The sequence below is a fragment of the Anguilla rostrata genome, chromosome 1, assembly GCF_018555375.3.
Source record: "Anguilla rostrata isolate EN2019 chromosome 1, ASM1855537v3, whole genome shotgun sequence".
Taxonomy (NCBI): Eukaryota; Metazoa; Chordata; class Actinopteri; order Anguilliformes; family Anguillidae; genus Anguilla; species Anguilla rostrata.
This window is the reverse complement of record NC_057933.1, coordinates 78,845,768-78,869,373: the sequence shown is the minus strand read 5'-3', so window position 1 is coordinate 78,869,373 and position 23,606 is coordinate 78,845,768. Positions and strand designations below refer to the sequence as shown.

Genomic DNA, 23,606 nt, shown 5'->3' with positions numbered 1-23,606 from the left:
CATTCAAGTCCTAATAGAGTACATATGGGTACAATAGGAAGCAATACAATATGTGTTGATTTACCCAGAAGTTTGTACCCCCAACTTTGATAATCTTACAGGGACGTACAGCAGTAAGTCACATCACACAGATTATTGGGTATGTAGTACCTGCCTGCCTGTTCTTGCTATGGTGTGAACAAACACCAGAAGATCCTGTGGCTCTTCACCACCTGGGCTGCAGATACTTGATTTAAACCAGGGGCATCAAGCTTATGTCCTGATGCAGTAGTTCCCAACCTCTGTCCTGCGGGACCCTTGTGTAGGATAGGTTTTCATTCCAACCACATATTCAATCCCAAAATGTTTAACAAGCTGTTCGTTTTTCCTAATTAGGTGCTTTTCATGACAAGATGAATTGTTTACACTTCTAAGCCACACCATGTCAGAAATATCTATGTATGCCATGAACACATGAAGAATAAAAATCCTATGTTCAAATTCTGCTTAGTGTGCTATGTAGCAAGCAGTTACATAAAAAGAGGTAACAAAAAGTTTTAACTGATCAAAATACAGACTGAGCTGAATCAATACTGTATGGTCATCGTCCCTCCCCACTTCCACCAGGGCACAACCTAAGGCTACGAAACAAACCTGAATGACAGGTTTGTACAGGCAACCGTGTATCCTTGCCCAGGCATACTTCTGGAGCCTTCCTAGCTCCTCGATCCTTGCGCATTTAACAGATTGGAATGTCCTTAAAGGTGCTTGAACTCCACCGATTTCCAGTTCAGTCAAGGACCGAGGAGACAAGGATGGATAAAATAAACTATTGGAATGAGCCCAGAAGACATTTGTGTGCCACAAGTGGAAGTTTGTGTGCCGTGTGAGCCACCCAGCAGCTCCCTTTGAAATAAAATACATACCCCATACACAGATTTATATTCATGGTAATACATTTGCATAAATAACTTTTCAAAATATTTTTATTTAAATTAAATTTAAATAAAATTGATGTGCTTGCTTAAATTCCAATGAACGTCTTAAATCATTGTCCTGGGTGAAAGATGAATAAATCTAGCGATTGGAATGAGCCCCAGACATCGATTTCATCGAAGGATCCGTGCCATGGCGTGTAATTTGCAGAAAATCAAATCAACAAGACTAGGTGAGGCGTCTCCAAATACAGTTGACAGTCTAATAAAATCGCAGCAGAGATCCAAGGAATTCTATCAAGCCAGCATGCGTTTAACTATACATAGTGCAGTATATTGAAAAGACCGAACTCTAAGCACCACCAAGAATGTAGCGTACATTACATGGCCGTTTACTCAAACGTCTTCAAATAGCAAATTGCGGTAGAGATCCAGTGAATTGTAGCCGCCTACGACACGTTAAACTATAAAAGACCAAACTCAACGCGGTTGCTATACGAGCCCAATTTAACAAATCAACCCTCTCGTCGTGTTGACCAATGAAACTACTGGGCGTAATTTGAGCTAAAGAGTCTCACTAGCCGGCTAAACCGCTCCCTCTTCGCCTGCAGATGGCGCCCTAACCGCGCCACCAGACCACAGCAACATTAGCACCAAGCAGGCCTGGGTCAAATGCGTATTTTTTTTGGATTTTCAAAACTTTGCTGATCTTGTCTGGTGTATTAGAACCAATGAAATACTCTCAAAAAAGTGCAAACCCTGCCTTCTGGTCATATCGGCAGGCTCAATTTCACAAAGCACGATCAATAGAGCACAGAATTAGAAACAAATAGGTATTTGACACCGAGGTCTGGCACCAAGTATTGTTTTTTAGTACGTCATGGTGGAGGTACAGGTTACTGTAGCAAAATGACTGAAGATGATACGGAATAATTCATAGTTAATTATGGAATAATGTAGTAAAATAATTGTGTAAGTTTTTCAATTTTTCTTACATATCATGAATTTTAATTGTATTTACTCTGCCAGCCACATGGTTATAATCTACTCATGTTTTTGTACAAATTACAAATACAAATCGCAGAATTTCAATACATTTATTCAGTTATACACAATAATTTTATTGTTCATCTTTATTGAGAAGTAAAGTGTACTTCCAAGAATGAATCATATCCTTGTGGTTTTACAGACATGGGTTTTTTCATTGCCTTTCAGATGAAGAACTGAACACTGAATTGGCTAAATCCTAAAACCCTTCAGTAAAAAACAAGTAATAGACAAATGCAAATGGCACAGGAAACGTAACACTGCCTTTTCAGTCCTATGGTCTTTTCCCCATCTGGCAAAATGTTTTTTTTAAAAAGTAACAATTTGGTATTTGCATTTCCCATTCCCGCAGCGCTCGGTTGAATTGTGTGTAATGTGGGGTTCCCAGTTGAAGACAGACAACACCGCGGATTGTGATCAGGGCCTCGGAGCTGGTGCGCTAGGCTAAGGAATGAACAGGGTCGCGCGTAGCAGAAACAGCGCCCGTCCGAGGGGGAACTAGCTGCCGTTGCGCTCACTTTTACCGTGCGAGAGGTAGCGTAACAGACGCCCCCACTATCCAGCCTTGACGGTTAGACTCCTCCCTCCAGGTCTGTTCGTGTGTTCAGACAAATATAGTGGGAGGAGGATAAGAGAGTGTGGGTAACCTACAACAGGATGGCCGAAGGGAGTACCGGAGGAACATGAGATAATGAGTGAAGCGCCCATAGATTACGGTGCAGCATTGCTTCCCTGGGGACAAACACACAAGAGTAGTCACTGAATAAACCATCGGTGGTATAACCAACAGAAGTTTATCAATTACACCATTCAGGCCCTAGCTGGGGTGAAAGAACAACTGCATGCCACTTCATTTATGACAATACAGAATAAGCTAATTCTTGACAGGATGCTAGCTGAGAAACAGGGGGTATGTGAACGGATTGGGGAAGAATGTTGTACAGTCATTTCAATACAAGCTTAAGAAACACTGCTATATAGCAATCCTACAGTAACTGTAAGAACAGAGTACTAGCGGATAGGAATATGAAGGGAACCCAGAAGGATTCTGAAGAGGTTTCATTACCTGTTGTGTCAAGGCAGGGAAATGTTGATGCAAACGAAATTCAAAAAAACCCTCACAATTTTACCGGCAAAAAAAGTAAATAATAATAATTCCCCAATTAATTCACAACCTACACTCTTGAGAAAGGATGAACGTAAAAAACAATTACCCTTCAAGTAATTGGTCTTTTAAACAGGAAAGTACAGGAAGTCAGCAACCACCCCCCCCCCTTCAACCCCCTCACCCCCCCCCCCCCCCATTCATTATGGGACTGAATGCACACGGGCGGGGCAGGGCTTGGCCGGCAGCTCCAGGCTGCTCTCCCTCCTGCAGCAGGACGGCAGGTCGCTGGGACAGGCCTCTTCAACGGGGAAGTGTAGCCCCTGAGTGGAGATCTGCTGAATGCGTTGCCTGGAGACAAGAAAAGAGAGGGGGGGGTGTCACTGGAGGTCAGGGCCAACAATAGCTTTCAAACCCACAGCTGTGTTCACAGAAACATTTCAATCCTTTATTGCAATCAGCATATTATATTTTAATGGCAGTTTTCCCCGTTTGCGTCATAGGTATTAAGATCCTGTTGATGGAATGTTCCTTGTGTTTTTAGTCGGTTGATGTATTTTAATGTTGACTGATTTATGTACTTTTTAAAAATGTTGTTGTGGAGCCAATGCCACTGAATGATAGAGAAGTTTTCTATTCTTTTAACAAAATACACTGAATGTGGATACGCTGAAGGTTAGGACATAAAACAGATTTCAAAAACCACACCGCACCTCTAAAGACCACGAGACCAAAATAAGCTGTTCAGCCACACCTGGCACCTTTGCATTGATACACATGTTTTTGGTGATCATTCTGCATCTTTCCCATAAAGCTAAATGCTACAAATAAGGCAAAACACGACAGAAAATCTAAGGAATTTAGGCACATACCACACACTCCGGGACATCACATAGTGGATGTCGGGCTTCTGGAAGCCGTTGAAGTTGGAGGACATGGTGATGGTGTAGGCCCCCATGTTGTGGAACAGCAGCCATTCGCCCACCTGCAGGTCAGGCAGGATGCACTGCTCCACAATGCGGTCCAGCCCGGCGCAGCTCTGGCCCCAGATGCTGCAGGGGTAGGTGCGCTCACCCGGCTTGAGTTTCTGCAACGAGACAGAGGGAACTCACTCACAAGGAAATGCAAACACAACATGGCACTGCAACATGGCGAGGGCACTTATGAGGACACACAAACAAATATGATCTGGCACTGCAACTTGGTAGTGTTGCCAGGACTATGAAAGCACCGTGCCAGTTGACGGTCTTTGTGCTCGCACCTTATGCAGACTTGTCAGGACATAGGTGTGGTCCAAAAAGACTTCGAAGAAGGAACCATAGACCCCCTCGTTCACGTAGTACATCAGGGTCCTGTTGTTGGCCCCATCATTTTCATCTGTGACAGTGGGGGGAAGTGGAGTTAGAGCTGTGTGAGGAGAAACAGGTGCCATCTGACAGGTGACCTAGTTACACTTCAGATCTTTTGAGGCATGTAGTATGTTCTGACTTTCTGCAGATAGAGCTAAAGAGCTGGCTAAAGAGCTTAATGATGGAGCATGTGGCTTGTCCACCATATTCCTGACCCCACCACACTTACAATCACAGGCTAACTGCTCCTTCATCACCACCTTCTTGGCGATGATGTTAACCACCAGCGTGTAGACTGAAGTCACATAGTAGCGGCCTGGCTCAGCGATTACTTGGACTTCAGAGTCGGCTGGAAAGTACTTGTCCAGCGCTGGGTTTATAACAGCTGTGAACTGGGGACGAGGACGTACAGGTCAGATCAGCCAAGATGAAAACCCAGCTCTTCAAGCTCACCCAACAAAGCAAGGATGTTCATACAACCTCCATTCACACAATGGATACTCTTAGTCTGGCCCAGAAGGTCAGCAGCACTGCTTATCTCTCTTCTACCTTACAATTAACTGGCTGATTGATGAATGTCACCGATTGGCCAGAGATTCCACTCACTTGGCAAAACCATTCCCTGTTTGGAGATGAAAAATTGAAAGCCAGCAGAACTACTGGCCTCCAGGACCAGATTTGTGAATGGATCATTTACACATTCATTTCTACCCCAGGTCTTTTCCAGTGGATACAGGTCCAGCACTTGAAGCCTGATTCAAATAGTCAGCTGATCATGATTTACAAACAGGGTGAATCAGGTGCTTTTATGTGCTAGGCTGAAACAAATGCCTGCACCCACATCATCCTCTTACCAGAAAAGATCTGAATCTCGTCTGTACATTTTGTGTGATTTCCAAGAGAGAGAGTGGAGAAATTACCTCCTCAAACTTCAGCTCGGAGTCATCGGACCCAGGGAATCCTCCGCCAATGTCCAGAAGGGTCATATTGTAGCCCAGCTCCGCCTGCAAAACAGCCAGATGTCAATCATGAGACCATATCTTTAACACAATGCAGACTCCTACTACCACAGATAAGATCACTGCGCATCAAGCCATATCACATCACATGCTTCTGCAGACTGTCACATCACATGATCAGCTATGACAGGAATCTGAAAGTCCACTCCCTGATAGGTTGTCACATCTGAAGTCATTTATTGTCTAAGGTCCACTCACCTTGTTTCCCGGGGCAAAATGTTACTGCTGATTAAAGATCAGAAAAAAATTAAAATAAATGAGAAAACTGAAACCCTCTAGGGTTGGAATTTGAGATCTCTGAGCTAAAGGGTTTATTGTCAAAGTGGGTAGTTTTTACAACACTTAACAACCAGCTCAAACACCAACTGCTGGCTGAGTGGAGCATTTCACACAGTGCCGGGCACTCACTCCCATGTCGAAGACGCAGCGGGCGTCTGAGATGGCCTGGCTGTAGGTCTCGGGGTCGGTGCAGCCGCTGCCCACGTGGAAGCTGACCCCGATGATGTCGAGGCCCAGCTCCCGCGCGCGCTCCAGGAGCAGCCGGCTGCTCTTCAGTGTCGCCCCAAACTTCACGCTCAGCCGGCACACCGCCTTCGAGTCGTCCGTGGCGATGCGGAGCACCAGCCTGAGGAAGAGGAAGAGGAGGGGAGGGTGGTGCAGGTGAAGGGTGAGATTTTCCAAAGGACATATGCAAACAAGGAAACTAAAGTGTCTGTAGAACACAGTTTATACATTTAAAGTATGCATTTCTCCAAATATCTACCCACCCATCCAAATATCTATTATCATCTATCTACCCATTCATTTATCCGCGACAGAGCTCAGGAGGTAAGAGCAGTTGTCTGACAGTCGGAGGGTTCGATCCCCTTTGGGTGTGTCAAAGTGTCCCTGAGCAAGACACCTAACCCCTAATTGCTCCCAACGAGCTGATCGGTACCTTGCATAGCAGCCTTTCTCCATTGGTGTATGAGTGTGTGTGTGAATGAGTGAATGAGCGGCATCAATTGTAAAACGCTTTGGATAAAAGTGATATACAAATGCAGTCCATTTACCATTTATATCCATCCATCCAAATAGTTATCCATGCATCCATTTATCAATTCATCCGTCAATACATCTATCTATCCATCCAACAAAACAGTTATTCTCCAAATATAAAATATCAATCAGTCGAAGTTAGAATCTTCATTAATCATTTTAAAAGGCAATACAGGGATGTTTGGCAGCAAGTTTGTTCTGGAAGCCCTCCTGGCATGTATACATGGACAAGACAGGGACGGCAGCAGCAGCAACACACTAGTCTGATACCAATTCTCCAAATTACTGTCAGTAACAGACCGACAATAAATGCCAGAGGGGACAAAAGGAAGACAGCAGGACACAGCTAGGTTTATCTTCTCCTCTCTCTGTCAAAAGGTAATTTATTTTAGTCATTATTCATCCTTTGGCTATCATGCGATGTTATCCTTTGAGTATCAGGCTATGTCATCTTTTGAGCATCATGCGCTTTTATCGTTTGAGTATCGTGTTGTGTTATCCCTTGAGTATGCTGCTGTGTTATCATATGAGTATCATGCTGTTTCATTCTTTGAGTATTGGAAAGCATTGGAAATCTGCCAAGGGAACCCATGGCTCAAAAATGCAAACTTACTTCCGAGTTACAGGACTACAAACTAGAGCCCGACCGATGCCAGATTTTTGGGTCCGATGCCGATCCCGATTTTGGAGAGATGTTTTGACTGATATTTTGTCAAATCAAATCAATTTGAAAAACTTATATTTCTATATTTAAGAACATTTAACTTATAAGCAAACAAATAAAAATAAACACACAAAGAACTTTTTAGATAAAAAAGTAAAAGATGATATTAAATTATATATATATATTAACACCATCTTTAAGTGTGTGAAATCAAAATAACTCCACACCTTGCTTTTACTCCTTTCTTTTCCAGCCATCTATAAAAATTCATTTAAAAAAAATCAGTTTTCCAGTTTCAAACATGTATTTTTATGAATATTATTATTGTTGTTGTTGTTGTTGTTAATTTATTATTATTTCTTAGTATCTATTCTCAGTACATTAATTGCATTTTCTTATTTTATTCCTACTACATGATCTCAAAGTGTAAGACTATCTAGCGAGCTTCCCTGTCCATAAGAATTAGGCGGTGAAAATAACTACAATGCGCTCTGACGCGTGACTAGATGACACGCTCGCAATAACGCATTAGCTATTGACACAGCCTCATTATTTCTTATTATATATTCAGTAAGTTAAATGAATTATATTTTCGTATTTTATTTCTACTACATGATCTCAAAGAAAAAGACACTATCTAGCGGAGCTAAAGAGTGAATCAAGTGTAACGTTAGATGAAATTAAATTGACTGGATGAAATACGTGAAAAAAACTACAATGCGCTTTCGTGCAGGTTACCCGCGCTAACTGTTGGTTGATTCGCTTCTCTAACAGCAGTCCTTCTCTCATGTTATCACGACAAAGCTAGATAGCATGGCTTAAAATGATCCATGTTAGAAGTGTTTTATCGGCGTTTTTACTGTCTGGTTAGCTTGCTACGATGGCCCGTGACTAGATGACACACTCGCTTGCAATAACGCGTTGGCTATTGACACAGCATCATATAGTAGCTAATATTATCTCAGATCTCAACAAATGTGTGATGCATTCAATCACCATTTTATTTTGGCTGGTTATTTATTCGAGAATACAGCGATGTCCTCTGGAAATGTAGATCCTACGCTGCTTATGTGCTCACTGCCACTTCATAAAGGCTTGCTAGCCAGCTAGCTTGCTAAAGTGAACCAAATATGTCAGCTAGCTCGCTCGCATGATAATGAGGATTGATAAACATAGTGGTCGTATAAACGCATTTAATTAAAAAACTTTCACTAAATATACACACATTTATTGCGGCAATCGAATCTGTGCAGACAAGTCCTGCAGTGGAGAATATTGGATGAGGCACGAGTGACAAACGTCTTATTAGAGAAGTAGCGCGTCAGCTGCTGCAGTTCACACTTGTATTAGAGCTCCCTCTACTGGATAATTCTAGTAAATAGCAATTACAACGTTCGAACAGACAAGTACAGATAAATAATCATTGTTTTTTTGTTTATTATACTTATGAAAAAATCGGGGCACATCGGCGCCATTACTGCCGATCCCGATGTCGTCAAAAAAGTCAAATAATGGCCGATATATTGTCCATACCGATACCGGGTCCATACCGGGCTCTACTACAAACTCATGGGTCTGCAGGTGCACCACCAGACCAGGGTACTCTCCCACCCTGCTGCAAAATTAGCATTTATATTTGTTTGGGCCTACACAAATTATATTCCCGAAAGCTGGAAGGCACTGAATATCAAAACAATGCTTACATTGTGCGGTTCATTCTGCACTCCCATAATGATGTGCCCTCTTGCTGATCATGCCAAACTCTCATTCTTTCATGACATCTCGTGTGATTCTTTGGTGTGATTTGAAAACCAACAAGTTGCGCCTCCTGCTACAAGTTATGCCTCTTAATTCCAGCCCCTTTCTTGCAGTCCATGGACAGAACTTTCTTGAAAAGAGCGAAAGAATATGGCAGTCAGTGCCAGTCACTCACTTGGAATTTTTATGGTAACGGGCGACCTTCATGAGCTCCACCTCGCTGTCGAAGGTCATCATCTGGACCCCGTGGGCAGAGGCGTACTTAATGTGGGACACCTGCTTGCAGGGGTTGGCGTAGATGATCCTGCTGGGGTCCACCCCGAGAGACTGCACCAGCTGGATCTCATTCTGAAAAAGGGGGACAGGTGCAGGCAAAACAGGGTCACGGGACATCCTGATTAGTTCAAATTAGGACAAGACATGTTTAACTGCCATCTAATCTACAAATGAACTGGCACACTACTAATAAGCAGGCATGAGAAAAATACTCCTATATAGGACTCATAATCTGATATTCCTGCACACTAAAATAATAAAATACTGTTGAAGGAAAAAAAAGACTTATGATTGCTCTTACTTGATTGCTCGTGCTTGATATGAGAGAGAGACAGTTCTGGTGGAATTCAGACAGTTTCTGCAACAAACTGAGATTTATTTTGTCCCGTCTGTGTCACTTCCGGGTGAGAGTACTGCTGGCATCCTGCTTGACTGCCACTTCTCCCCGCGTCTATTTTCTTGATAATTGTTGAAACTGCACTGAATCTCTGGACCACCGCTACCTCTCTCGTTCCATCGACTACTGATTTACTAACGATATCTTCTGTGGAAAAACCAGCACCCCTGCTTGCACTCAGTTTCCCCCTCAGCTTAGTTCAGATCAGTCCCAGCTACCATCCACCTGTGTTGCCCTGGCTAATGTTGCCTTTCCCTGGATGCAGTCTTGCCTACCCTCACCGTGTAAGATAACCTGACAGGTGTAGTCCCCTCAGTTTAACAAAACTGCTGCTCTCCCTCTAGAAACCTTGACTGGATACCTCTTACCTCAACAATTAGAGGTTAGAGGCATATCTCCAACCTCTCTTTCTTCACCAAGACCCTGGAATACATTGTTGCATCCCAACTTCAAGCCTTCATGTTGTGCTGTAATCTTTTTGAACCCCTCCAATCTGGATTTTGCCCACATCACAGCACTGAAACTGGCCTAGTCAAAGCTCTGAACGATGTACTCGTGTCTGCTGATTGCTGCACCCTCAGCATCCTAATCCCACCCAGTCTAAGTGCAGCCTCGAATCACAACATCCTATTGGAAAGGTTGCTGCACACAAGCATGCAAACACGAACTCCTGCTGGAGAAAAATAGTCGCCAGTGTAGGGCAGTACCTTGCTGGCGCAGTCGAACCCCGTCCCCAGAGCGGCAAGCGTCATGACAACGGCGCGGCTGTCGTTGCACTTGACGGCGTAGAAGGGCGTGACGCGGGGCAGGGTACGCACCCACCTCAGGTGCTTCTTCAGGACCTCTCCCAAGTCCGCCACATAAAAGGCGTCTTTGTCATCCTGGGGAAGGGTGAGAGGTGACATCAAGGAAACTCAATAGGAAACACAACCGGCACAAAATTCAACGACATCATCAAAGCACCAACGGTGAGACAAGACGCCAAGCCGTAGATCTCAAATTTTTGTCAGAGAGATGTGCAAGTGTCTGCTGGTTTCAGGTATTCACTTCAAGAGACTGAATGGCAAAAGAGTCCACACACATTGTTTAAAAGACCTAAACTGACTGCTTATTGAAACCTCTGAACCTCTGAAAACACTGCAGCTTTCAAGGAAAATTTGAGATTTCACTGCACACACTCACTCACCGACATCGATGACTCGTTGATCCTCTGCTCAACAACATCACAGGCATAAAACCCCTCCTCCAGGAAAGTGAAGTCAAAGTCCTCTGGAGTGTAGGAGTTCATGGTCTCGCAGGTTCTTTTACTTCTATTTAAGAAACTGGTTTCAAAACTACCTGCAGAGACAAAGGAGAAATGCTGAAAATAAAACTTCTGCGCTTATCCTAATGTACAAATAAATTATCTGCCAGCCAATTGTGTGGAGCTATGTAAATGCAAATTGAAATCAGGAATTAACAGGTGGATGATCATGCAAACTTTGTACAGGTACAGAGCAGCCAGGCCGGTTCACCGGTAGAATTGAAACCTTTCAGATAAGACTATAGGGCTGGGCCTGCCAAGATGTATTTATTCTGCTATATCAAAACTAAGCAATCTGTTAGCCAATAAAAGACTCTTTTTACAATTATATACATTTAGATTCCTTGACATACACACACACAATACAGTAGCCAAAAAATGCTTCCAGAAAAAAAATATTTACTTGCATATAGCAAAAACAGACTCTCCAACCATTTGTTGGAGTCATATGCAACGATGGGCTCTGCAACAGTCTGCCCACCAACAGGATATGAGGTACAGGAAGTCTGAACTGAATGAGAATGCGGATGGACTCTCAAGACTCCCATTGCCTGTGGCATGCCCTGAACCAGCAGAAGCTGAGATTTTCTATTTCAAAGAAGTGGCAGCTGCTCCAGTGACCTCCTCAGTGCACGTGAAGAAACACATACACCTTGAGCCTGTCATGTCAGAGGTTATGGACAACATCACTTCTAGAAGGGGAGAAGAGATTAAACAGAGTTTGAAGCCATATCTGATGAGGAGGAATGAGCTCACAGTTCAGTCCTGGTTTTTTTTTTCCTTGGGTGTTTATAGAGTAATTATTCCACCACCTCTGAGAGAACGTGGTCGATGAGCTCCAGTCTGGGCATTTGTGGTGTGGTACAAATGACAGAAATTGCACATAACTACTTCTGGTGGCCAGGATTGGATGCAGCTATTGAATAAAAACCCAAAGCTTCTTCAGTCTGCCAGAAGCTGAGAAATGTTCCACAGCTGGAGCTGGCTGGAAGAACCATGGCAGAGAGTCCACATAGACTTCACCAGGCCATTTGAAGACCACATGTTCTTAGTTGTTGATGCTTACAGTAAATGGCCTGAGGTAGCCATCATGAAAAGTACTTCATCAGTGATAACCATCAAGGAGCTATCTTCAGCCAATTTGGACTACCACAACAATTAGTGAGTGATAATGGGCGACAGCTGGTATCTGACAAATTCAAAACCTTTGTGGAAGAAATGGGATCCAGCACGTTTCGTCAGCACCATATCATCCATCTACCAATGAGTCAGCTGAAAGGTTCGTAGAGACCCTGAAACTAGGTTTAAAATCTTCACAGAGTAATGGTTCCTGGAACAGATCACAGTGCGTCCCTGCTGTTTTAAACAGTATGTTCAGGGAACCACTAGAATAGTCTAATGGTTGTAGAAGAAACACAATGAGCAAAGTATTAAATATGTCCGTTCTGTATTTTTGGAGAAATATGCGTTTTAAATTCATCGTCCTATTTTCAACCGGTTGAGAAAGTTGTCATTTTGCTACGTCACTAATACAGTAACTACTCCCATTTCCACGCCCCGTAAAGAAATCTGACAGCACACACCGTCCTGCTGTTCAGACAATGCAAATATTTGACTAACGTTAGGTTCACTTAAATTAGAGTGCCTTTAGATTATTTCTGGTTATATTAATTTAGCTAGCTAGCTAACGTTAGCTAGCTAGGAGGTTTGCTTTCATAAGACAATGTTATCGATAACGTTAGCTTGCTAGTTTGCTTTTATGAGGACGCTATAGTTGTGCTTTTATCTTAACTTGGCTAGCTAGATATCAAAAATTATAATTGGATATAAGTCAACGTCCTTACCTTAGCTATCTACCGATACTTGATATACTAGCCCTACTAAGCTAGCTAGCTTGTGAAAATTCAGTCTCCCAAAGAGAGCGCGTATCATGGGGGTAGCTATGGAAACGGGGCACGGTCTGTCAATCATAGCTAACTGACAGTTCTCATTACCACGCCCAGACGGTTCGGGTGAATTTTTATCGTGGGAAATTTAGGCTTAGAAAAATACGTTTTAAAGTGCATTGAAATGACTGAAGAATTAAAAAATTATGCACATTTGTTTTGTTGTTGCCTGAAGACAACTGGGAAGTGTCACGTTCAACCACCATGGTACTCCTTTAACAAATCAACCCTCTCGTCGTGTTGACCAATGAAACTACTGGGCGTAATTTGCGCTAAAGTGGTATGCGGAAAAAAATTACGAGTCTCACTGGCCGGCTAAACCGCTCCCTCTTCGCCAGCAGATGGCGCCCTAACCGCGCCACCAGACCACAGCAACATTAGCACCAAGCAGGCCTGGGTCAAATGCGTATTTTTTTTGGATTTTCAAAACTTTGCTGATCTTGTCTGGTGTATTAGAACCAATGAAATACTCTCAAAAAAGTGCAAACCCTGCCTTCTGGTCATATCGGCAGGCTCAATTTCACAAAGCAAGATCAATAGAGCACAGAATTCGAAACAAATAGGTATTTGACACCGAGGTCTGGCACCAAGTATTGTTTTTTAGTACGTCATGGTGGAGGTACAGGTTACTGTGGTAAAATGACTGAAGATGATACGGAATAATTCATATTTAATTATGGAATAATGTGGTAAAATAATTGTGTAAGCTTTTCAATTTTTCTTACATATCATGAATTTTAATTGTATTTACTCTGCCAGCCACATGGTTATAATCTACTCATGTTTTTGTACAAATTACAAATACAAATCGCAGAATTTCAATACATTTATTCAGTTATACACAATAATTTTATTGTTCATCTTTATTGAGAAGTAAAGTGTACTTCCAAGAATGAATCATATCCTTGTGGTTTTACAGACATGGATTTTTTCATTGCCTTTCAGACGAAGAACTGAACACTGAATTGGCTAAATCCTAAAACCCTTCAGTAAAAAACAAGTAATAGACAAATGCAAATGGCACAGGAAACGTAACACTGCCTTTTCAGTCCTATGGTCTTTTCCCCATCTGGCAAAATGTTTTTTTTTAAAGTAACAATTTGGTATTTGCATTTCCCATTCCCGCAGCGCTCGGTTGAATTGTGTGTAATCTGGGGTTCCCAGTTGAAGACAGACAACACCGCGGATTGTGATCAGGGCCTCGGAGCTGGTGCGCTAGGCTAAGGAATGAACAGGGTCGCGCGTAGCAGAAACAGCGCCCGTCTGAGGGGGAACTAGCTGCCGTTGAGCTCACTTATACCGTGCGAGAGGTAGCGTAACAGATGCCCCCACTATCCAGCTTTGACGGTTAGACTCCTCCCTCCAGGTCTGTTCGTGTGTTCAGACAACGAGGGGGGGAGAGGGGGGGTGCCTTTCACGTGCGGAGTTTCATTGCGCGCTTGGATTCGGAAAAGAGCCGACGGCTGCGATCCGGTACTTCTCATGTCACTCCTCACCTCTCATCGGGTCTGAGGCGAGGCAGTTTGGAGACTAGTTACCAGCAGGGGGGAAAGCACTGTGTCAGGAGTGTCACTGAGGTGTGAAATGCACATGTCCCTCGGGTATGAAAATGTTTCCAGGCGGAGTACCACAGGGGATTAGCCAGCAAGGCAACTGATGGCTTTACACGGAAGTTTCCCGTCTTCCCCATGCAAAGTGAATGGTTTATATCCGGAACCGGTAGAATTTAAACCTCTCCGGACAGCAAATAACAGAAACTTCCACAGTTCAGCGGTGTATGCTGGAGTTTTCTGGTTCAGATTTATCTCTTTTTATGCAGTGTTGCGTAGTGACCAATATATACACCCCATGAGATTTACAGACAATGTCCCAAATAAAGTCTCCACACACCAGTGCTCTGGGTTAACATTTTATTATAAAAAAATACAAAATATTTTTGTTTTTTTTTGTTAAAAAAAAAAAAGCTTCCATAGGAAATGGAAATGAAATGTGCAATTCCATCTCTCATCTGCTTTCAATACATCATTTGTATTTTTTTTTCTTTATCATTATTTAATATTAATATTTTAAAAAAACCTTCAAGTGGTGGGAGGGTTTGAGCAGAAAGGCAAGTTTGCATGTCCCCTGAAAAAGCATTTCTGTATGAAAGATGAGCAAAATTAAATATTAAATAAGTCTGTAGCAGCCAGACCCTGAAAGGGGGGGGGGGGCAGGTTTCCCTACATCTGCCAAACCTTGCAGCAAGGTGTGGGAGGGGGGGGGGGGGGTTACCCAATGGGTGTCCAGGCAATTTTGAGCTTAGCAATGTTTAGCAAAGCAAACTAACCAAGGCACCCCTGCACACAACAGTGTGTCACCCATCTCCATGAAATGTCAGAGGTTGCAAGGGGGGCAAAAGCCCTTCTTTCAGGGGTAAAAATCTCAGTCTTTCACACAGAGACGCGGAATGCAATTTGTCCGGCGAAAGTATGGATTCTCAGGCCGAACGTCTTTGGGGGCCTACAAGCATTTGGTTCTACTGCTCAACATTTTTATTCCGCTACCAGAAAGCACGCATGTGTGTGCTTATGACACGCCAACACCTGTGTCTGTTTAAAATAAGGTTCTCAAAGAAATATAATAAAAAATAAAAAATAATAATAATAATAATAATAGTTCCCCCAATTAATCAGAAAGAGAAGATTCACACGCTACATCCTTTAGAAAGGATGATCGTACACACTCTTGCCTCTTCCCCTTTCTTGTCAAGTAACCGGTTTCTTGAAACAGGAAAGTACAAGAAGTGAGTTCCCCGCCCACACACCCAAAAACTGAAATGTGGCGTGCTGCGCGCTGTGCATTATGGGAGTGGTTACAGCACGTGGGCGGGGCAGGGCTTGGCCGGCAGCTCCAGGCTGCTCTCCTTCCTGCAGCAGGACGGCAGGTCGCTGGGACAGGCCTCTTCAATGGGGCCATGCAGCCCCTGAGTGGAGATCTGCTGAATGCGTTGCCTGGAGACAAGAAAAAAAGGGGGGGGGGTCACTGGAGGTCAGGGCCTGCAATGGCTTTCAAACCCACAGCTGTGTTCACCACGACAGAAACATTTCAATCCTTTGCTGCAAATGCAATCAGCATTTTACATTTTTTATGTCAGATTGCCCACCCCCTCCCTTTGAGTAATTGATAAAAAAACTCTGGTGATGGAATGTTCTGGATGTCTAGTCGGTTGATGCATGATTTACCGATTTGTTCTTTTAAAATTTCTGCGTGAAGTCCAAAGCTAATTTATATACTGCACTGTGAATGACTTGAGAAGTTTTCTGCTCTTTCAAAAGATTTAAAAAACCACACTACACCTTTCATGACCAAGATGCAGAAATCAGCTGCTCAGAAAAAGCCGGCAGCTTTACACTGATCCACATGTTTTCGTGTGTCATTGTGTGCCTTCCTTGGAAACCAACTGCTACGAATCAGTAAAAGCCCGACAGAAAACGTTAAGGTACTTGGGCACGTACCAGGCGCTCCGGGACATCACGTAGTGGATGTCGGGCTTCTGGAAGCCGTTGAAGGTGGAGGAGGCGGCGACGGTGTAGGCCCCCATGTTCTCAAACAGCAGCCACTCGCCGAGCGGCAGGTCCGGCAGGATGCACTGCTCCACGATGCGGTCCAGCCCGTCGCAGGTGGGACCCCAGATGCTGCAGGGGTGGGTGCGCTCGTCCGGCTTGGGTTTCTGCAATGAGACGGGGAGAGCTCACTTACGGGGCTGCACATGAACACAACCCGGTACTACAAGAGAGCAAGGTCACTTATGGGGACACACACGAGAGGATTCGGTCACTTATGGGGACACACACGGGAGAATACGGTCACTTATAGGGACGCAAACACAACCCGGTACTACAAGAGAACAAGGTCACTTATGGGGATACACACGAGAGGATTCGGTCACTTATGGGGACACACACAAGAGAACAAGGTCACTTATGGGGATACACACGAGAGGATTCGGTCACTTATGGGGACACACAAGAGAACAAGGTCACTTATGGGGACACACACGAGAGGATTCGGTCACTTATGGGGACACACACAAGAGAACAAGGTCACTTATGGGGACACACACGAGAGGATTCGGTCACTTATGGGGACACACACAAGAGAACAAGGTCACTTATGGGGACACACACGAGAGGATTCGGTCACTTATGGGGACACACACAAGAGAACAAGGTCACTTATGGGAACACACGAGAGAACACGATCACTTATGGGGACACACAAACACAACCTGGTACACTACAACAGGAGGAGGACACTTATGAAGACACAAATATGACCTGGCAGTACAGCAGGGCAAGGTCACTTACAGGGACACGACTGTACATAAACACAAACTTCCAGTAACAGGGAGACTTACCGGGACACACAAACAAACAAGACCTGGCACTGCAATAGGGCCAGGTCACTTATGTAGACAGAGACAATAATGACTTGGCACCACGACTCGGCAGTGTTGCCAGGACAACAAGAGCACCATGCCAGGAGACAGGCTTCACACACACACACACCTTGTGCAGAGTTGGCAGGACATGGGCGTGGTCATACAGGATGCAGTTGAAGGAGCCGTAGACCCCGTCATTCACATAGTACATCAGGGTCCTGTCGTTGGCCCCATCGTCTTCATCTGTGAGAATAAGGAAGGGGGGGGGGGGGGGGGGGTTGTGGGATTAGAGCTGTGCGAGGCAAAACAGGTGCCATCTGACAGGTGACCTCATTTCTGACGAGACATGTTGTGCCTTCAGACAGAGCATACACAGCTCAGCCAGACTGGCTAAAGAGCTTACCGAGGGAACATGTGGCTCGTTACCATTTATAAGACCCCCCCCCCCCCCCAACCCCCCCTCCCCTTCCTACACTCACCATCAGAGGCCGATTGCTCCTTCATCACCACCTTCTTGGCGATGATGTTGACCGCCAGCATGTAGGCTGAACACACGTAGTAGCGGCCCGGCTCAGCGATCACTCTGACCCCAGAGTCGGCCGGAAAGTACTTGTCCAGCGCTGGGTTTATGACAGCCGTGATCTGCGGACGAGGACGTACAGGTCAGATCAGCCGAGATGAAAACCCGCCTGCTCTTCAAGCTCACCCAACAAAGCAAGGATGTTCGCACAACCTCCATTCACACAAGGGATACTCTTAGTCTGGCCCAGAAGGTCAGCAGCACTACCGGCCTCCAGGGCCAGATTTGTGAAAGGCTAATCTACACACAAATTTCTACTCCAGGTCTTCTCCAGCGAGTACAGGTTAAAACACGACTACGCCCCCACCAGCCTCCAGGCCGACAAGACTTGAGGTCATCGACATCTTCGCCGCTTCATAGCTGAGAGCAAACGGGGAAATTATTACCTCCTCAAACTTCAGCTTGGAGTCGTCGGACCCAGGGAATCCCCCGCCAATGTCCAGGAGGGTCATGTTGTAGCCCAGCTCAGCCTGCAAAACAGCCAGAGGTCAGTCATGAGGACATATCCTTTACGTCCAAACCTCTCTTTGGACACTCCCAGGTGGATCCAGGGGTTTGATGTGTTCCATCTCCAGCACACCCGATGCAGCTAATGAAGGGCTTGACTTAGTTTGTATCAGGTGTGCTTGAGGTGGAACACATCAAATACCTGGATCTACCTGGGGCTGTCCAAAGAGGTTTGGTTTCAACCCCAACTTTAAGTAATCCAGACTCCTCCTAACACACACACACACACACACACACACGAGAAGCTTTAGTGTCAGAACCACATAATCAGCTCTGACAGGAATCTCAAGTCCAGACCCTGAAAGGTCACCACATCTGCTGATTTTAGGTGCATTTCAGAACTTAAATCCTTAATCAGAGTCATTAATTGTCTCTCTCGCACACTTCATCTCCAGGGTCAGAATTTGAGATCTAGCCAAAGGGGATTACAGTCAAAATGGGTAGTTTTTACAACACTTAACAACCAGCTCAAGCTCCAACTGCCGGCTGAGTGGAGTGTTTCACACAGTGCCGGGCACTCACCCCCATGTCGAAGACGCAGCGGGCGTCTGAGATGGCCTGGCTGTAGGTCTCGGGGTCGGTGCAGCCGCTGCCCACGTGGAAGCTGACCCCGATGATGTCGAGGCCCAGCTCCCGCGCGCGCTCCAGGAGCAGCCGGCTGCTCTTCAGCGTCGCCCCAAACTTCACGCTCAGCCGGCACACTGCCTTGGAGTCGTCCGTGGCGATGCGGAGCACCAGCCTGAGGAAGAGGAGGAGGAAGGACAAGGGAGAGGGATGGGTTAAGGGTGAGATTTTCCACGGCAGATGCACAGACAAGGAAAATTAAGTATGTAATACACCATGTATCCCTCCATATATCAACCCAACTATCCATCCAACAAATCCATCCACCCAGCTTTTCAAGTGGCCCACCTACAACTGACAATTTATTTAATTTTTATTTTAAAGCGGGTGAAGCAGAAAAGAGGGCGAAAAAATACACAGCAGTCACTCACTTGGCGTTTTCATGGCAACGGGCGACCTTCATGAGCTCCACCTCGCTGTCGAAGGTCATCATCTGGACCCCGTGGGCAGAGGCGTACTTGATCTGGGACACCTGCTTGCAAGGGTTGGCATAGATGATCCTGCTGGGGTCCACCCCGAGAGACTGCACCAGCTGGATCTCATTCTGAAAAGGGGGAGAAATGTGATACAGCAATATTTAATCTCACGCCTTCTAATTAGCCAATTAAGTCAAGGTCATTTACGGAACACAAGCACTCAAACACTGATGCTCCTGCCTCGGGTGTACAGCAGTTACCTTGCTGGCGCAGTCGAACCCCGTCCCCAGGGAGGCGAGCGTCATGACAACGGCGCGGCTGTCGTTGCACTTGACGGCGTAGAAGGGCATGACGCGGGGCAGGGCACGCACCCACCTCAGGTGCTTCTTCAGGACGTCCCCCAAGTCCGCCACGTAGAAGGCGTCTTTGTCGTCCTGGGGAAACGACAAGAGGTCGGGACGTCAAGGAGACCGAGAACGAGCCGTTAAAAACAACCATTTACCAAAAAACCCCCAAAAGCGAGATGACACGCCAAACCCCGAATCTCAAATCTTGGTCGAGGACATCTGCAAGTGTCGGTTGGTTTCACGAGCTTAACTCTAAGTGACTGAATGGCCAACGAGTCCACACTTGGCCTAGTCCTTGTTCCCTAGGCCTGAACTGCCCGCCGATTTTAAAGTGCAGCCACCGCAGTCCTCCGGGAACAGTTTGAGATCTCTGAGCACACGCTCACTCACCGACATGGACGACTCGTTGATCCTCTGCTCAACGCAGTCACGGGCACAGAACCCCTCCTCCAGGAAAGTGAAGTCAAAGTCCGCCGGAGTGTAAGAGCTCATGGTCTCGCAGGTCCTTTTATTTCTTTTTAAGAAACTGGTTTCAAAAGTATCTGCAGAGACAAAGGGAAAACGTTGCAAGAAATAAATTTTAAAAAAACAACTATAATTGGAAAGCTCTTGAAGGCCTTATCAATTAAGGATGACTAAAAGATGGACAACTTCCTTGACTAAAAGACCTGTTCCTTCACGACTATCAGCACCCCAATCCATATCAGTGAATTAACTGCCAGTCAGTTGTGTGGACCTATGTAAATGCAGAAAGGTGCGGTGAACCGTAAAGGGAATACGTACGCGAATGAGAAACAGCTGGAGTTATGCAAACGTAATCAGGTGCAGAGCAGCCAAGGCGGTTCGCCGGTGAAGTTGAAACCCTTCAGATAAGACTCGAGGCCGGGGCCCGCAGAGAAGCCAGTTTGCGCTTTCCTCAAGCGTGTGTTCTGCAGAAGGAGGGGAAACGGGAGAGGAAACACACACACATTAAAACGACGGGTTTGCAACTCGCCACACAATCCAAGTGTATCGCTGAAATACTACCACCGTCGGGGGACCCGGAATTCCCAGCTTCGCCCCTGCTGTTGCCACTTTTATGTGGGACACGAAGCCCTCAGTAATATGACTCTGGTCCTTTTGCTTTTCAACCTGAGATTCAATTCTGAAACTGACCAGCATTTGAAAGACAGACATGCTATAGTTTGCTTCTTTTTTTTTTTGGTTTGTTTTTGCAGCTACTAGCACTACAGCACAGCCATCTTGGGACAAGCCAGGTTGTGACATCATTAGGTTGGTTTGTCTCAGCTGCTGAAGCTATTCCCATTACTGGACTGCTGGCTTACATTGAGCTCAATGATGGCTCGTAAGGGGGGGGGGGGGGGGGACAGGAGTGCTTTTGTATGCCCTGGGAATACCCAAATGATTATTCCTGAACAAAACGCCATAATTTTTTACCATCTGCGACTACTACACCGCTGGCTGACTGCTCTGAAATGGAGTCCACCTGTGGGACGGGAGCAAGGGGTCTGCAGTTCGCATTTACCCAAGACCCCCTCCTCCACCTCTTCACGATGCAACATCACAGATATGTGATTAGAATGTTGTTAACTGAACATTCTAATGCTGATGCAACAGTCACTGCTGGTGACTGAAAGCAATGGAGTTTTGGAACACTGACTTAGAAGCTTGAAAAAGCAGCCCAAAAAGTATACAGAAATAATGAAGTGGCCACTGCAGTTAATAATGCTCCCCGCAGGCCTGTAGGGCCACATCTAAAGTAAAAAGCAAAAGAAATAGAGTTGTATGACATTGTATTTCTCGTCCACTTTAAACTTGTTGGGACAGTGTTGGGTCAACACTCGAGATTGTTTTCTCAAATATGTAGCCTTGTAATGTACACAGGACCAGGGTAACGCATAGGCACGTGCCTATGTGGGTCATGTCAGAGATAGGTCCAAAAAGCATATTATATATATATATATATATAGCTTCTGGTTCAGATAATATAATGTAATATTAGTATATCTTCGCCTTCTTTGTTTAGTGGTTTACAAAATTGCCTGTGCCTATGTCACAATATAGTTCTTATCTGGGCCTGAATGCTAATACATGTTGCTTTTCTACGAGTATTACTGATGGAAATATTACAAATTATAAAACAAGAAATGTACAGTTCATGCTGAGAATGTGAACAGGCTAACAGAAAACATTAACACTAAAGAGTCAGAAACAGGGCTAGTAAAGTTATGATTGGGATAATGGGACATTTTGGCTGCTATCCCAGCTGCCTTCTTAAGAACCCACCCCTACTTTCGTAATTTAGGCAAAGTGTGACATAAAATACAGGCAAATTCAGGGCTGCCCAACCCCAACTCCTGGAGATAGGCTGTCGTGTAGGTTTTCGTTTCAACCCTTATCTAGCGCACCCGATTCTACCAATCAAAAAGCTCGACGAGATCTCTCGCTGTTGAATGACGTGTGCTTTGTTCGTGTCGAGTTGAAAACCCACAGGGACATGCAGCCCGGGCCTAGTACAGGCCGCTAACGGTCTTGAGTAAAATGTCTTCCTTTCAGAGCCGGCAAACCGGGACCCGCCTCCAAGAGGGGGAGCGACAAAGTACAGCCAATAAGACCGCAAGGGATTATATGACTTCGGTTGACGTAAACGACGGCCAATCGGAGAGGCGCACACGAGGTCGGCCCTCCAGAGCTAAGCCAATAAAACGTATCGCCCCGAACTGCAGGTAGTGATGAAAGGTTCCATTCGAATCTTGGCGAAATTCCAGAGCACTCATGCGGGTCTAGCTCCACGTTAACCGACAGCTAGACGGCTTACCGCTCATCATATGCGCTACACGATTAAACACGCGTGCCTAATGTCAATAATTAACCGTGTAATGCTCTTCACTAATACTGAATGTCCCCCAGCTTTACTTGGCTGCCCATTTTGTCGACTTTCACTTATGTTTTCTGTCAGATCGATTCGATTTCCTACGACCAACGCAGTTCTGTATTAAATCAAATATTTCGCAATACCGAACCTTTGTATGTAACGTTAAATTATCCCAGGACTGTATCGTTAACGTTAATCAGACCTTGTCTGGATGAGTTTTATATTCGTCTGCCAATACCATGGGCGAACAAAGAAGCCACGTTGATTTTTTTTATTGCAGCTAGTAATAGCCTACGTTAGTTCGCTCGCTTGTCGCCCATCGGAACATATTTCAGAGACAGACCTCCATAGCGATTCACTAATACGTACGACAAATAATCTAAAATAGTAGTAAACTGAAAAACGCTGGGTTAATCGATTGGCTATTAGCAATGACTACAGTAATGTGTAACACAAAATCTACCAGAATGAAGCAATCTCCGTACACGAGTTGAAGCGAAAGCGTATATCGTCGATTCAGTAAAATAAATCATAAACATCACTCACCTTAAAAAGCATTTACAAAGAGTGTGTCCATTAGACGGGGAACCTGGAAATAAAATGTATTGTGCCACCCTGACCAGCTAACCGCGCGTGTCTTCACACCGTACTATTCGCCTTGCTAGCTGGGACTGAGTCAGAGGCCGGCTTCGTGGTAGGAACTGTATTTATAGGTTTGTCGTCTCCAAGGCAACACTCCAGCTGAAACCGGCCCTGAAATTCATGCCAACCGGTTTACTCTTGCTGTAGACACCACGCGCCCAGGCGACGGGGGAAGAAAGAGATGGAGAAGAGCAAGAGTGTACCGCGCCAATACACTCAGGGTATCCTGCTGACGACTGGACACATTTCCAGAAATCTTGTTGTCTAAGTTAGATCAAAAACTGAGGAGTTTACTGGGCCCACTCCAAAACCTAATGTATGATTCATCAGTGTGGTTAAAAGTAGGCTATTCTTAAAACTTGATTCAACTTTACATGAA

General features: G+C 45.1%; 2 protein-coding genes across 2 annotated transcripts; both read right to left on the bottom strand.

Moving 5' to 3' along the window:
• Nucleotides 1-3,260: 3,260 nt before the first annotated feature.
• LOC135236600 (ornithine decarboxylase-like) lies at nt 3,261-10,945 on the bottom strand. Its single transcript, XM_064303071.1, has 9 exons — nt 10,754-10,945; nt 10,275-10,448; nt 9,070-9,242; nt 5,843-6,059; nt 5,336-5,419; nt 4,645-4,807; nt 4,328-4,443; nt 3,939-4,153; nt 3,261-3,417 (listed from the first exon to the last, which is right to left on the bottom strand). Exons 1-9 carry the CDS (start codon nt 10,853-10,855, stop codon nt 3,270-3,272), a joined length of 1,392 nt encoding a protein of 463 aa, XP_064159141.1. The 5' UTR covers nt 10,856-10,945; the 3' UTR covers nt 3,261-3,269.
• Nucleotides 10,946-13,627: 2,682 nt separating this feature from the next.
• Nucleotides 13,628-23,290, bottom strand: odc1 (ornithine decarboxylase 1). Its single transcript, XM_064303062.1, has 11 exons — nt 23,132-23,290; nt 20,494-20,639; nt 20,101-20,252; nt 19,624-19,797; nt 19,319-19,491; nt 18,846-19,062; nt 18,203-18,286; nt 17,716-17,878; nt 17,364-17,479; nt 16,311-16,525; nt 13,628-15,806 (listed from the first exon to the last, which is right to left on the bottom strand). Exons 3-11 carry the CDS (start codon nt 20,200-20,202, stop codon nt 15,668-15,670), a joined length of 1,383 nt encoding a protein of 460 aa, XP_064159132.1. The 5' UTR covers nt 20,203-20,252; nt 20,494-20,639; nt 23,132-23,290; the 3' UTR covers nt 13,628-15,667.
• Between the last annotated feature and the right edge of the window lie 316 nt (nt 23,291-23,606).